Source organism: Gracilinanus agilis, chromosome 4 (genome assembly GCF_016433145.1).
Source record: "Gracilinanus agilis isolate LMUSP501 chromosome 4, AgileGrace, whole genome shotgun sequence".
In the NCBI taxonomy this organism is placed as follows: Eukaryota; Metazoa; Chordata; class Mammalia; order Didelphimorphia; family Didelphidae; genus Gracilinanus; species Gracilinanus agilis.
This window is the reverse complement of record NC_058133.1, coordinates 161,752,026-161,768,263: the sequence shown is the minus strand read 5'-3', so window position 1 is coordinate 161,768,263 and position 16,238 is coordinate 161,752,026. Positions and strand designations below refer to the sequence as shown.

Below are 16,238 nucleotides of genomic sequence, written 5' to 3'. Positions count from 1 at the left end.
AAGGAAAGGAAAGGAAAGGAAAGGAAAGGAAAGGAAAGGAAAGGAAAGGAAAGGAAAGGAAAGGAAAGGAAAGGAAAGGAAAGGAAAGGAAAGGAAAGGAAAGGAAAGGAAAGGAAAGGAAAGGAAAGGAAAGGAAAGGAAAGGAAGGTACCAGCTCCCATTTCCTAAGCCTTCTCTTCTCCTGGTTAAACATTCCCAGTTCTTCAGATGATTCCCTTTAAGAAAACAAACATACAAACAAAACAAACAAAAACCCTTACCTTATGTCTTAGAATCAAAACTAAGAATCCATTCCAAGCCAGAAGAGCTGTAAGGGCTAGGCAGATGGGGTTAAGTGACTTTCCCAGGGACACACAGCTAGGCAATATCTAAGGCAAGATTTGAACCCAGGACCTCCCAGCTCCAAGCCCAGATCTCTATGCACCACCAGCTAATTCCCTTTTGAATCGCCCTCACCAATCTAATTATCCTTCTTTGGATACATTCCATTTTGCCAGTTTTGCTATTGTACACTCATCCCCATCCTAACCAGAGTATATGGAGAGGAACAGCTAGGGAACATGGTAGATCAAGTGCTGATCCTGAAATCAAAGTCCAATTTGACTTCTGATACTTCCTAGCTGTGTGACCTTGGGCAAATCACTTATCCTCTGTTTGCCTCAATTTCCTCATCTATAAAATGGGAATAATAATAGCACCTACCTCACTGGTGAGGAACCGGTGTGACAATATTTTTAAAGCACTTAACACCATGCTTGACATATAGTAGGTGCTTGTACAAATTTCATCTATAATTATTGTCATGAGACCTTTAAGCAGTATCCCTGTGTCCTCCTCAAGAAGGCTTCCTTTCTTCTATCAAAGAGTGAAAAATAGGCAGTCTCTATTCCTCCCTTGGGATTATTTGGTGAGAGACCAGCCTAAGAAACTGTCCTCACTGAGGCAGCTGGTCATGTGGCTCAGTGGATGGAGAGCCAGGCCTAGAGACAGAAGGTCCTGAATTCAAATCTGGCCTCAGACACTTTCTGAGCCATGCAAGTCACTTAATCCCCACTGCTTAGCCCTTACCAATCTTCTGCCTTAGAACCTATAGATAGTATTGATTCCAAGGCAGAAGGTAAGGGTTTAAACAAAAAAAGAAAGAAATTGCCCTCACCCTTTGGCTGCCAGGGCCAGGTAACCATTGGCAATGAAAGTCTATAGCTCCCTGGGACCAAGCTTTCCTCATTCTTCTCGCCTTAAGACCCAATGGGAACGACAATTTGGAAATTGGTCTTGATCAATGACACATGTTAAAACCAGTGGAAATGCACATCGGCCATGGGTGGAGGGGAGAGCGGGGGGGTGAAAGGGAAAGTAGGAGCATGAACCATGTAACCATGTTAAAAATGAATATTAATAAATGTTTAAAAATTTTTTAAAAAGACCCAATGGGCAAGGAAACTTCAAACTTTCAGCTTCCATCGGGCTAGGCTTTGACTCAATGGTCCCTTCCGAGAGTTCCATCTTGCCCCCATCCCTAGATTCTATCTTCATGACAAAAAGAGATTGGTTCTCCCTCTGCCAAATTCCTTCTTCCCACTCAAAGAATCCCACAATTTCAGGATTGAAAGGGATTTCATCAACCATCTAGTCTGAGCCACGCTGATAAAGGATCTCTTCCATACTCAGGGGTGTCATGAGGCTCGAATGAGATCATGGTACCACGTGAAGCACTCGCAAACCTTAAAACTATATAAATCCCAGTTATTAGTATTAGTATTATTATTATTATTAACCTCTAGTCTACTGAGGAATTCGTTCTCTAAGCCTTCTATTTCACTTTATCTGAGTTAGAGCAATATTTATAAAGAAATCCAGGGGTGTGCTGGTAAATGTTTAATACCAAAGAGACTCTCAAAAAAAAAACAACCCACAAACAAATCCAGTCTATACACACACTTTTAAGTTTAATCTGAATTAGCAACACTTTACTAACAGAACACTTAAGTCTTGACAGTCCACAAAACAAAAAGTCCTGATTTATATCGGATTTCTAGAGTAAATGCTCACGTAAAAAATTTAACAATCTTCAGGAGCTGATTATACTGGCTCCAGTACACCACTGACTAACTCCAGACAAGTAGTTATCCAGTCTTTGCTTGAAAAATTCCAAAAAGAAGGAACAATTCCCTAGCAAGACAATATTTTCCACTTTGTTGTCATTTTTGATATTTAGGTTTTGTTTTTTTCAGTTATGTCTAAGTCTTTGTGATCCCATTTGGGGCTTTCTTGGCAAAAATACTGGAGTGGGTCATCATTTCCTTCGCCAACTCATTTTACAATGAGTAAACATTTTCCCATTTCTCTTTTGGGGAAGTAGAAAGATAGACTTCAAGATTTGGGCTGGGATTTGGCCTAGACCACATCTTAAGTCCCCTCCATCCTGAGATCTGATGATTCTGCTAACAAAGAATATTGGGCTGGGAGTTAGGAGACCTGGGTCCCACTCGGCCCATGAGTACTGAGTATAGGCAGAAGGGAAACATAGCTAGATGGTCAGTGCTGACCACAGCATGCCCAATTCCTGGCCCCATATTTATGGCTCCGGATATTTCAAAGAAGGGCTCAGAGGATCCATCTCCTTGCAGATCTCTTTTTCCCCCTTGAATACACTACATTGCTTCATGAGAACCAAAGGAACCCTTGAAGGATTTTCCAGGTTTTTTCAAATAGAAAATGAATGTAACACAGTTCCTCTGTCCCCCTCACATTACCTTAAGGCCAGGTGTGTTTAGATTTTACCCCACCCTTAGGTCCATTTCTCTGCCCAGCTATACCCAGATTGCATGTCATGGTTGAGATACTCTGTTAGGATAACTCCCTCGTTTTACAAATGAGGAAACCGAGGTCCAGGTCGGTTAAGTGACTTGTCCAAAGTCACACAGCTAGTACGTGATTGTGTAACTTGAACTCCAGTGATTTAAACCCAGCTCTTCTGACTCCAAATTCAATGCTATTTCTATTACACCCCCAATACTCCATCTCAAGCTCATCCCATTCCCTTTTTACCTTCTATTGCCCATCTAACTTTACTCAGTGAATGCTTGGCTCTTTCTTGCCCTCCTCCCCCAAGCTCCATCTCTCTAATTACCCTTATTCTCCCCTCTCTAATTACCCCTGCCCCCAACTCTCCCTCCCCTCCCAGTTTCATTTACCTCCGACTCATCTGGTCTTATTTTTAGCCCGGGCATATCTCCCCTTTCCTTTCTTAATATGGCGATGAGCTCTCAGGCCAACTTGGGATCATAGGCTGAGGAGCCCTGGACATCGGTGGGGGGAGGCACTGGAAGCCTGGGCAGGAGGATACAGGCCCCCCATGGAGGCTTCTTGGCCTCCGGGGGAAGGCTCTGCCCCTCCCATCAGCCACAGAGACATATTTAGACAGGACAAGGCTGGTGCGGGGGACCAGAGTCTGGATAGGGGCTGGAGGAGGGGGAGGGGGGTGCAGATTTCAGGGGCAGCTCCAGTTCCTTCCCCGCCCCCAGCTTGCTACTCCTCCTCCTGCCCATTTTCCTCTGGGCTCTGTCAGCAGCGTCCCTAGGACCCAGACTGTGCCCCCAGCCTACTACTCTGGGCCTCTCCATCTCCCTAGTGCTCCCTGACTTGGGGCCCAGGGCTCTCCCCTCCATTCCCATCCATCTCCCATCCGGACCAAGAAGCCAGTGCCAGTGTCCCCACGGACGGGAGCCCGGTAGAGAAGCAGCAGGATGGGGATCGTGCCATTTCTTTGGTTGCCACTGCTCTTGCTGCTGTTGGGGACACCCATGCCAGGGGCACAGGGCGAGGAAGGACTGGACTTCCCCGAGTATGACGGTGTGGATCGTGTGGTCAACGTCAATGCCAAGAACTACAAGAACGTGCTCAAAAAGTACGAGGTGCTTGCCCTGCTCTACCATGATCCCCCTGAAGATGACAAGGCTTCCCAGAGACAATTCGAGATGGAGGAGCTAATCCTAGAGGTGAGGGAGGGCAGCGGGGAGAAAGGGAAGGAGGGAGGGAGAGATGGAAAGAGAGAGGAAGGAATGGAGGGTCTCCTGGAGAACATGGCACTCCCCTGGCAGGTCCCATGAGCCTCTTCTGCATCTCTAGGTGTAGAATGGGCAATAATCGGGGATGATAGCTTTGGGATCCATCAGGATCTTCACCCTATCTGATGAGAGGTAAGAGGCCAGGATTTCACCTCCACGGCAAGGGGACCCACAGAGCAGCCACTTAGCCTATTTGCTATGACTCTGGCTAAGAGATTTGGAGAAGACATGGGTTCAAGTCCCAACTCTTCCACTTGCTAACTATGTACATTGGAACATATAAATTCAACTTTCTAAATCTTGATTTCTCCATCTAGAAAATGAAGGCAATGGACTTGATAATCCCCAGAGTCCCCTCTACACAGTCCTCTATTTTATCCACTTGAAAACGATGGATGTGATTGGAGTTGGGAGTGCCTTGGGGCGATCGGAGGGGTGGGGCCAAGAGAAGAGGGTGGGGTCAGCGGTGTCCTTACCTTCTCAGGGGTCTGGAGTGCCCCACTCTTCACCCCGCCCCCAGAAACCCATTGACCTCTTCAGGCCCATTCTCCCTTCTAATGTGTCCGGCTGAGCCAGGAGTAAAGCTGCCAGATGAAAGCCAAAATCAGGCAAGATAATTGCCTGTACTCTGGCATTTCTGTGGATGGCGTTCACTTCATGCCCCCTTCTCTTCCTCCAGGACCCTCCCCACAAGCCCTGGCAGGGTCATGGGAACCGAAGGAGAGGGGGGGCGGGAGGAAGATTTCCCAGTATATAGATTTTTGCCTTCTCCATCCTCCTCTTCCTAGCATGTCACATACCTCTCACCAACCTATTAGCACCTCTAGTTTGGGTCATGCCCAACCAAACTGCCAGGGATAATGAGGGTGAGGTGGGGTGAGAAGGGGGACTCCTGAGCTTGAGGGAAACGTCTCTAAAAGGAAGAGAAAGAGCCTGTGTTGGGGGAAGGTGGGGTTTGGGCAGATAGAATATAGTCGATGATTTTTCTGGAAGCAGGGATAAGAGGTTTCCTTTACCTAACTCCTTAACTCCTCGAACTCCCCAAGGAGAGTCAAGGGTAGAGCCAGAGAGTGTGGGGACCCCCTTTTCCTTCCCCACAGCTTCTTCTTGCCTCCCCTCCTCCCCAGCAAGGGGTTGGGCTCTGCTATCTGATTAACCAGCTGGATATTTTTATCCCAAGTGCCCGGAATACCAGGGCCACCCACCTGCCAACTCCCTCACCCCTGTCCCTTAGGAGTTCTGGTAGTAAGCCTGGAGGAGAGAATTGAGGCAGGGAGAAGTGTCTGGGCAGGGCAAAAGAAACTGGCTAGGACCAATCTGATTTAGGGCTGGGAGAGCTGGTAGCCACCCTCCCAGCCTGGAGAGCTTATCCTAGGGCTTGGGTTGAAAGAGGAGAGTGTCACTTGTTCCGTGAGAGGCTGAGGTTAGGAAGAAGAGGAAGAAGAAGCCCATGGCTGTGAGGGATGGTCCCTGGCTCTGGTCCCTGGAGTCTCTCTCTAGGTTGAAGGAAATGGGGTGAGAGATCTTTAGTAGAGACTTATCCAGAGCTGCCTAGTCCAGAGTACCTTCTTCCTTCCCTACCCACTTAGCCCTTCCCTGTTCCAGACTTCTCTGTCTTCTCTGTCTCTGTTCATTCCTGTCTCACCCTCACCTGCCCAGGGGGTGCTAGAGAGATTGGGAATAAGGGTAAGGATGAATTCCAGAAAACTGGGATCCACTGGGCCACACGGCCAAGGCCTACATCTGGCACTGGGGGGGGGGGGGTCAGCATTTTTGAAAGCTCCTGTGTTTCTCAGTCCCTAGAGGAAGGAAGACTGCCCCTCATTTCTCTATCAGTCCCCTCCACCTACTACTGCTTGTAGAAGGAGGCAATGTGGCCTGGTAGGAAAATTGAAGTGAGATGAGCCCTAAGTTTGAACTCTGGATGCTCCACTGGCTGTATGACTGTGGTCAAATCACTTCATTCTCTGCTTCATTTACCTCAAATGCAAAATGAGGGTGATACACTACCTTCCGTTTTGTAAAATGGGTAGGACTGGGGCCAGAAATGCAATTCAATCCATTAGTCCTATTCTATCTGGCTCTGAAACTGGGTTTCTCCTTAGTCCACAGTTTCAAGTCTTTCAGGCCCTAAGCATTTCACATTCTTGGCCATGGAAGATGAAGGGGGTGGGAGTGGGGGTGGAGGGAGGGCCTGTAGCATGGAAGGAAACAGAAAGAGACTCTGTAAAGCTGTCAGGAGACACATTATTCCCTCACTCCTGGGGGTGAGGAAGCTCTGGGTGGGGGTGTCTCTCTGTCCTAATTCTGCAAGATTCCATTGCCCCACCTCCCTGTCCTCATCCCCACCTCCCAACGACCAATAGGAAAGAAGCACTCCCCAAAGCTAGGCTCAGAGTGATGAATCCCAAGAGGAGGAAGGAGGGGACTTCCTTGAGGACCTCGGGTGGAGGACAAGGTTAAGCCCCTGGAGGAAGGGGGGCTGCCCCTCACTTCTCCACCATCACACCCCTCCACCTATTACTGCTCAGTGGAAGGAGGCCAAGAAGCTCAGAGGAGGACATGATATCCCTGCTTAACAGGGAGGCAGAGAAAGGGAAGGTGCCATGATTTCTGACTCAGGAGACTTAAGACCTGAGTGTTGGGACCTCCGCTAATGGCCGGACTAGATGACCTCTCAGGTTCCTTGATCCTGGCTCCACCATTAACTGCCCATCTCTGACTGCCATCTTTGAGAATTGGGCTCCACCTAGACAAGCAAACTTTATAAAGGACATTTTTTAACTGAAGCACAACCCAGAGGGAGACAACCATGATGGTGAAGGGACCCGAAAGGTTTTAGCCTGGGAAATCCACGGCTTAATGTGTCTTCAGAGAGATTTGCTAGCCTGGTAGACATGAAGATCTGGCTTTGAATCCCTTCTCTGACATTTGCTAGCCATGTGTCTTTGGACAACATTTAACCCCTCTGAGCCTAATCTGTAAAATGGGGATAATCATACCTGTAGTGCTTAAGCCTCAGAGCTGTCCTGAGGCAATGAGAGAGGGATAGTGGAAAGGGTGCTACCATCAGAGAACGCCTGAGGTCAGTGTAACCATGGACAAGCCCCTTGACTTCTCTGAGCCTCTGTTTTTCTACCTGCAAAATGGGGAAAATAGCATTTACTTCACCGAGACGGTTATTCACATACGAAAGGAGAATACTTGGAAAGCTTTACATTAATGTCAACTTTCTTTTTAAATAATATTTGAAAGGATTTGCTAGTTCAAAGGAACTAGTCTTGTTCTATGCAGTTACAGATGGAAACACTAGGAGCAATGAATAGAAGTCAACAATTCACAGCATCCAAGGAGTGAACTGGGATGATTTATGAGGTTATAGGAGCAACAATAATATCATTTATATAGCACTTTAAGATTTGCAAAGGACTTTACAAAGATCTCACTGGATTACCCTCAACTCTGGTTATGATTATCTCCATTTTACAGTTGAGGAAACTAAAACAAACAGAGATTAAGTGATTTGTTCATGTTTACATTGCTAGGAAGTATCTGAGGCCAAATTTGAACTCAAGTCTTCCTGAGTCCAAGTCTAGTGCTTTACCTCACTACACCACTTACACTAAAAGAGGGCTGAATGATCTGTTGAAAAGCTGTGGATGAAATTCTTGTTCAGGTTTGAAAAGAATCGATAGTCTCTGAAGTCCCTTCCAACTTTGAACTTCTATAATCCTGAGCCACCTCATTTCTATGGACCTTCCATTTCTTCTTTATAAAAGAAAAGCATTAAAAAGAATGGTAAGGGGCAGCTGGGTTTCTCAGTGGATTGAGATCCAGGCTTAGAGACAGGAGGTCCTGGGTTCAAATTTGACCTCAGATACTTCCTAGCTGTGTGACCCTGAACAAGTCACTTAACCCCCATTGCCTACCCTTACCACTTTTCTGTCTTAGAACCAATACACAGCATCAAAAAAAAATACAAGTGGAAAGAACATTGAGAGCCTGGGTTCCCATCCCACCACCACCAAGGGTGACTTTGGACAAAACCCTTAACCTCCAGAGGCTCGGTTTCCTCATCTGAGGTCCCTTGCTAATGGAGATCTAGAGCAAAGCGGTCTTTAGGGACCAGGGCTAACATTCTGCTTCTAAGCCCAAGTGTTCCTTAAACCCCGTGGGGACTTGGCCTAGAGACTCTGGGCCTCTAACTCTGATACCTTCCCCAGTTAGCAGCCCAAGTCCTGGAAGATAAGGGAGTTGGCTTCGGGCTTGTGGACTCAGAGAAGGATGCAGCTGTGGCTAAGAAACTGGGTAAGGAGGAGAGCACGGGAGACAAATTGGTAAGGGGAAATGAGAGACCTAGAGGGAGGGGGAGAGGAAAGGGAGCTGGAGGGAACAAGAATTGATCACTCTATATATATGGGGGGCGGGGAGGGGGATGGTGTAAAGCTTCGGAGTGGGGCTAGGATGTCCTTCATTGCAGCTTGCTGGATGTGGGTCAGAGAAACAAGGAAGACCATCAAATATTCCCCTGGAAGGGTCTGAAGGTGGGGGACAAGGTGGGGGGAGGGGACTCCCATCGTTCCTATTGACTAAGGAGAGTGTCTTCAGGGAGACTGGGTCCTGATAGGGGAAGGCAGAAGGTAATTCCCTCTACCTTTATAAATGGTAACGTTCCATGAGTATTAGTTGCCATTGCTGTTGTTACAGTGTAGCGGCAATCTGGGTCTACATCCCTGAATTCAGAGGAGTGGGAAATGAGGGAAAGGAAACGGCAAGTCCTCCCTACCTCCGGTCAACACCCCCACCACCTCCTTGGTCGGAAATGCCTCTCTAGGTCTTGGCCACCAGAGGGCATCACAAGCTTTAGCCTGCCCATATGGCAGGAGGTGTGGCCAGTTTAGACAGGGTTGAAGGGACTGCATTTGGGTGCCAGGCATCCCCCGGGAGGAGGGAGGGAGGGGAGGAAGAGTTGGAGCAAGTGTGTGCCCCTTGTTCTGGAAGAAAGGAAAGGGGGAGAGGTTAATCCTTGATATCTTCCTATGATGCCACTCTCTGTCCTAACAAGCCCCCACTGCCCCAAACTGGGGTTTGGATTAGAAGTGAATTGGGCGCTATGTTTGCTATGATGGAGTTGGTGGGGGGTGAAGCCAAAGGACCTGGGCAAGGGGACAGGAAAGCAGAACCTGAGGGAGAGGTTTTGGGGTTCAGTAGAATCAGGTTGGAGGCTGGACACTGGATTTGAGGATATGAAGGTCAAGACTCACTTGTAGCTTATTCCCCAGGCCTGACGGAGGAAGACAGTGTGTACGTGTTCAAGGGGGACGAGGTCATAGAATATGATGGCGAGTTGTCTGCGGATACCCTGGTCGAGTTTCTGCTTGATGTGAGAATGAGCCCCGTGTCTCCTCCTAGTCTGTTCTTTACTGCCTTCAGGACCCCACTTCTCCCTCCCCACAAACCCTTCCAACTCCTGCTTCCTGCCCTGCCCTTAGCACACACACCCTTCTCCACTCTTCGCCTCCCCTATCTCCATCCCTCTGCCCCAGATCATGGCTTGAGCATTCACTCTCCTCTCCTCAACCAGGTCCTGGAGGATCCAGTGGAGCTGATCGAGGGCGAGAAGGAGCTGCAGGCATTTGAGAACATAGAGGATGAGATCAAACTAATCGGCTACTTCAAGAATGAGGACTCTGAACGTGGGTAGTCCCCCAGCCTCGTTTCTAGGACTCCCATCGCCCCTCTCATCATTTACTGTCTCTCCTATTAAGTTCACTGCTCCCCAGCTTTCCCAATGCACCCCAGTTCCCTGAGTCTCCAGCTCCTGACTCAGGCCCCTGCCCAGTTTTCCCACAATTATCACATTTGTTGCTCTGACTACTTCTCAGTCCAATGCTTTATCCAGCCTAACCATCACTTTGTTGAGGCAGTGTCCCTCTTTAGTTTCAGGTTCCCTTTCCCCTCTGAACTAAGGCTCCTCAATGCTTTCCAGTACCTGCCCCCCAAGCCTTAGAGTAAAGTAGCTTTACTCTAAAGGATGAAATAGGGAGGAGGAGGCAGGGCTGGCTCCCAAAGATTCCCAGCTTTGCCTTAGTTAAGAAAGATTCAGGGCTGGGGAGGGGAATAACATTCAGGTCCCCTGCCCATGAAGATACAGAACTGATTGTGCCTCCCCCACCCCAGATTTCAAGGCCTATGAGGATGCAGCTGAGGAATTTCATCCCTACATTCCCTTCTTTGCCACCTTTGACAGCAAGGTATCCTTTTCTCCTTCCTCCAACATCTCTCACTGACTTTCATTAAACATATTCCCTGCATGGCTCCCCAGATCCTCACTGTTCTGGGCTCCCACCCCCCTCCTCCTCCTTCCCCAAAGGTGGCTAAGAAGCTGACTCTGAAGATGAATGAGATTGATTTCTATGAAGCCTTCATGGATGAGCCAATGACCATCCCGGACAAGCCCAACAGTGAGGAGGAGATTGTCAGCTTTGTGGAGGAGCACAAAAGGTGGGGATGCTCTTGTGCTCACCTTGTGGAGTCTTAGGCAGGAAAAGGAGGAAGAGAAAGGAAGGGAAAGATGGGTGAGTGAGGAAGATGAGGAGGGAGACAAAAAGGGAAGGAGGAAGGGGAAATTACACCTATCACACCCTCACCTCAATACTCCAAGATGACCCAGGGATGGAGACAAGCCCTCTAGTTGCCCATGGTCATTTTGGTCCCATAGTCACAGTTCAGTTAGCATTACGGTCCTGTATTTCACCACTGGCCATAGGGTTCTGAACAAAATGGACATTTAGTAAATGCTTGTTGACGAGGATGACAAGGTTTTTCTGGCTGATCAAATAACTCCTAGATTCTTGACTCTTGCCATCCTCCCAAATCATGTTCTCTATTCCATCAGTTGTTGGGGCTTGGAAATGAACTTGGTGATCATCAATCAGGTTATTTTCCCACATTCTTCAGGCCAGCCAGACTGTCCTTCTTACTGTTCTTCACAGGACATTCCATTTCCCACCTCTGTGCCTTTGCATAGGCTGTGCCCTACCCTCATCGGTGGTTTGACCGTGCTCTCCTTTCACCTTCACGTTATTCTCATCTCTTAGAACCTCTGGGAGTCCCACAAGGCTTGTCTTATGTTCTACCGCCAAGGAACAGCATCTCTGGGTCCCTGTAGTCTTTAGTGTGTGCAAACTGTCATGTATAAAATACATATATACTTACCTGTTTACATATGATATGCCTCCAGTAGAATGTGAGGCCAGGGGCTGGGGGTTTTATCTTGTTTTGTTTTGTCTTTGTAGACTGGGAGCTCCTTGATATCAGGGATTGTCCTTTGCCTTTCTTTGAATCCCTAGTGCTTAGCACAGTGCTGAGCACACAGTAGGTTTTTAATCAATGCTTATTAACAGACTAACTGATTGAGTAGGAGCTGGATAGAGGTTTGGACTAGATTTTCCAGTCTCAGGGCTATCTGACCTTGAGCAAAGTGGCAGGACCCATCCTCACACTCTGGCCTTCTGCCTGCAAGGCTGTCTGTAACCTGCCAGCTTCCCTCCCACACAGATGGACAGTGATCTGGGCCTCTCACCCAGATGGAGGAATCTTGATCTAAGCATGAACTGCCTGTGCCCTGGGTCTGACCCCAGAAGCTGGAGAGTGGCCCCAGGGACGGGGGGACCACTCTTCTCACTAAGTCTTCCTACATCTTTCCCAGGTCAACCCTGAGGAAGCTGAAGCCTGAAAGTATGTACGAGACCTGGGTGAGTCCCCTGCACCCAAAGCTAAGCCCCTAAATCAGGCCTGGGAATGGGGAGCCAGCTAGACTCAGACCTCTGGGTTCCCAAAGACAGAGGAAGAGAGATTCATGTTACAAATCAGAGACCTTGCTGCAGTAATTGGAAGGAAGAGAGAGACTGGGGACCTACCTTAGGAACCTCCATGTCCTGCTGATAATGTCTTGGAACTGAGGGGATGGAGGTGGAGTATTTGGGAGCCCAGGAAAATTGTAGAGGTTCCCCTACTCTCCCACCACCACTCCAGGAATCTGTACACTCCAAAAATTACCTACAATCCCAAGGGAGCTCCAAAGCCTCTTCTGGGCATCTTTGGGCCCTGGCCTGCCCTAACCCTTCACTGGCTTTTTTTACTCTGCAGGAAGATGACATGGATGGCATCCACATAGTGGCCTTTGCAGAAGAAGATGACCCTGGTAAAGAGAAAAGCTGGGGTGAAGGGGTCATGATTTGGTTTGGTGGGGGGTAGGGGATAGCAGTGAGAGAAAAATCGCACTCTAGGTTTCTTCTAGAAGTAGTAGGGGAGAAGCAGGTGGGGGCTGGTGTCCCAGTGTGGGGGGAAATATTTTTCTCTTCCACCCTATGCACTTCTTATCCCTCCTCAAATGGGTTTCCCCATTCTCCCCTAGACGGCTACGAATTCTTAGAGACCCTCAAAGCGGTGGCCCAGGACAACACAGAAAACCCCGATCTGAGCATTATTTGGATCGATCCTGATGACTTCCCCTTGGTAAGAGGGTAACCCCCAGGTGCAGCCATACCAGCACCTCTGAATGTGGGGGAACTGGGCTGATGGGGCTTAGAAAGGCCAAGCAGGCAGAGGAAGGGTAGCTTTAGCAAATTCCCTCCTGCTCCTACACCCTTAGAGAATAAGGCCCTTCCTTTAAGGAAGAGAAGTAAGAGGTCAGCTCCGACTCTTCCCAGAAAAGAGAAATGATTGAACCAACAACAAAAAGGGCATATGTAAGACAGAAGGAAGTCCTTGTTTCTAGATGTCTCAGGGCAGAGGCTCTCCTTTAGTCCAGGATGGATGTGGGTCTGGAGGCAGGAGAGGGAGAGGAAGAGGAGGTGGGAAGTGTCTCTTTCTTCCCTCTACTCTTCCCCTTATACTTTTAGCAATAGAACTGGGAGGAAGTCACCTACTTCTCTGAACTTCAATTCTCTCAACTATAAAATGTAAATAATAGCGTTTGCACTAACCTGCCTCGTAATGGTGGTGTGCAGAAATTGATTTGTAAGCCTTCAAGAACTATTGTTATTGTTCAGTCATTCTGACTCTACTTGACCCCATAGACTTGGAGTTTTCTTGGCAGTTTGCCATTTCCTTTCCTAGTGTGTCCCCGTTTTACAGATGAGGAATTGAGGCAAATAAAGGTTAAGTGACTAGAACAGGATCAAACAGCTAGTAGGGATCTGAACTCAAATGTTCCTGGCTTCAGATCCAGTGCTCTATCCACTGCACTACCTAGTTGGCTCTTAAGGAACTACAGAGATATAATAATAAGCAGATGAGTATCATCAATCTTATTAATGTTGCCAAATGGGCCAAACCCATCAACCCTCAGGAACTATGCCTTCTGAGTACTCAAAGGAATAGTCCCAAAGAGATGAGGAGATAGCCAAGGAGATATAAAGCAGAGTCCCCAAGCTGGCTATACCTAGGTTGAACCCCTTTGGAAGAGTTCATGAGGTAACCAAGGCCAAAGTTCATGGTAGACACAGTATTAGAAACTAGGTCTCCTGGCTCCCGGCTCTGCCCACTACAACACTTTGTTTCTATATAATCTTTTTTAAAAAAAACCTTACTTTCCATCCTAGAATCACTATTATTTATTGGTTCTAAAGTAGAAGAAGGAATAGGAAATGGTGGGGTAAAGTGGTTCGCCCAGGGTTACACAGCCAGGAAGTGTCTGATGTCGGATTTTGAACTCAGGACCTTCTATCTCTAATCCTGGCTCTCAATCCACTGAGCCACCTAGCTGCCTCCTATTCCTGGCCTTCTGTCAGATTTGTCCCATCTGGTTTTCTCTCTACAGCTTGTCCCATACTGGGAGAAGACATTTGACATCGACCTGTCGGCCCCCCAGATAGGAGTGGTCAATGTGACAGATGTAAGTAGTCTCCCTTCCCTCCCACATTCGCTACCCTGAACCCCTGTCCCCCAGCTTCTACCCTCCCCAGGGGCTTAGTCCAGCCTAGGAGAGAGGTAGGCAACTCACCCTCCTCAAATTTCCCCCAGCGCTTCACCTGGCTTTCCATTACCCCTATCACATTCTACCTGGTATAACAATTATTTGTGGACATCTAGTATTCTCCCTCCTTGAGTTAGGCAATGGTGGTATCATTTTTGTTTTTGTCTTTAGATCCTCATTGCATGACATCAAATTTGATTGAATTGACTAGAACTGACATGCCCAGACTGGCTGGCAGGTGGATGGGGCGGAGGGAGGGTTGGGTGGACCATTGGGTAGATGAACAGGCCAGAGAGGTGGAGGGACAGGCCTGGTGAGTTGAGACAGCTTAGTTCTTCTACTCTTTTCTCTCCACCACCCTGCACTGTCCCATTGGGGCAGGCTGACAGCATTTGGATGGAGATGGATGATGAGGAGGACCTGCCTTCAGCTGATGAGTTGGAGGACTGGCTGGAGGATGTATTGGAGGGCGAGATCAACACTGAAGATGATGACGATGACGATGATGATGATGATGACGACGATGACGATGACTAGTTGTCATGGTGACCACTTTTCAGCCCCTTCTGGCTCTGGTCTCCCTCGACTGAGATCCTCTACCTGGGGGTGCCAAGCAGGACCCTGGCCAAGGGGCCCCTCCAAGATGGCTTCTTGATATCCAGGCTTTAATTACCCTCAGGGATTATTCTGAGGAAAGGGGCTGCCTGCTTTCCCATTTTCCTTCCCTTCTGACCTACATCTTTTACCCCATCTCTCCAAACCCCCCAGCCTTAGTCCTTCAAATCTCTCTCTCTATGCTATTTCCTTGTATTCTTAATCTCCCTCCCTGTGTTCCCCCAGCTCTCTCCTCAAACCCTTTCCTTCTTCACCCCTCATCCTATATTCCTCTGACTATGCCCTGTTCCCTGCCTGGGGGGGGGGGGAGTGCGGTGCTAGGTTTGGGGCCACATCTCAGCCGCTTCCTGTTAATTTATTTGGGTCAAATGAGAAGTCTCAATAAAGGGATCTGGGGCAGCCTGAGCTAGTGTCTGTTAATGTCTCATCTAGGGTGGAGGGTGGAGCTAGAGGAAAGGGCACGGGACAGGGATTCTGTTGTAGAGACTGGGGAGGAATAGGGTTGGAATGGCAGAACTCGCATCATCATTATGCCTTGAATGATTACCTAATCATTGAAATAACTAGTAAGGATTTTAACATTGCATTCGGTTCAGAGATGGGGAGAGGAGGGATTGGGGTCAGAGATGAGGGATAGGAGGAGGGACTCAAGAGACAAGCAAGATGAGATGCTAAACCCTGAGGAGTTTAGCATCTCATCAGCACAGCAATCCTCACGTTACAAAAGTGAAAAACAACCCAAGCCAATAGTTTGAATTCATTAAACAGGAAGGCGATTTGAAGGAACTTGGTGTGTCCATCCTGGAGCAGAAAGTATTCGAAAAGCTGTCCTGGGGAGAAGGATTCGATTTGTTCTTCCTCGTCCCAGAGGGCAAAATTAGGAACAATGAATGAAATTTGCAAAGAGGCAAATTTAGATTTGATGTAACAAAAACTTTCACCATGAACAGTGTCCCAAAGTGCCTCTGGAGGTACTAGATTTCCCATCACTGGGGAGGTCTTCAGGCAAAAAGCTGGATGATCATTTTACCAGGTATGTTAAGAGATGGTGGGGAAGAATTCAGGTGTGGGTTGAGCTAGAGAGCCTTATAATCCTTCCAACTTCAAGATTCTCTATGTGAAGTGCCAACTGTGATCTGTTAATTCAGTTAGTTTAATCTAGGTAAGCAGCGTGGCATATAGGAAAGAAAGCCAACTCGAATCCTGGCAGAGTTGGGTTCAATCAGTTCTTCTTCCTATGAGCTATTTCACCTCTATGGGCCTTAAGTTTCTTCAAAATAAACTTAGATGACCTTATTTTGATTTTTTAAATTTAATATTTTGATTTGTAAGAATCTAAAAGAGGTTGAAATAGTCCAGGAAAGGTTCATGGAGGAGATGGTACTGAAACTTGATGGGGGAAGACATTCTGTATAGAGGCTAAGGATAACATGAGATTAGGAAGAAGGTAGGAATCAATGTATGCCAGTTAAGGAGAGAGAAGCCCAGGACTATTTGAGCAGAGGATTCTAGTAGTAGAACAATGTAAGATCAGACTGGAAAGGCAGGTTGGGCTCCAGATTGTGGATGGC

At 47.8% G+C, this 16,238-nt stretch overlaps 1 protein-coding gene across 1 annotated transcript; it reads left to right on the top strand.

The window, feature by feature from the left end:
* The first annotated feature begins 3,481 nt into the window (after positions 1-3,481).
* Positions 3,482-15,072, top strand: CASQ1 (calsequestrin 1). Its single transcript, XM_044671638.1, has 11 exons — positions 3,482-4,001; positions 8,294-8,378; positions 9,353-9,453; positions 9,655-9,766; positions 10,251-10,324; positions 10,444-10,574; positions 11,782-11,827; positions 12,222-12,276; positions 12,490-12,590; positions 13,897-13,971; positions 14,434-15,072. Exons 1-11 carry the CDS (start codon positions 3,750-3,752, stop codon positions 14,587-14,589), a joined length of 1,188 nt encoding a protein of 395 aa, XP_044527573.1. The 5' UTR covers positions 3,482-3,749; the 3' UTR covers positions 14,590-15,072.
* Positions 15,073-16,238: the final 1,166 nt, after the last annotated feature.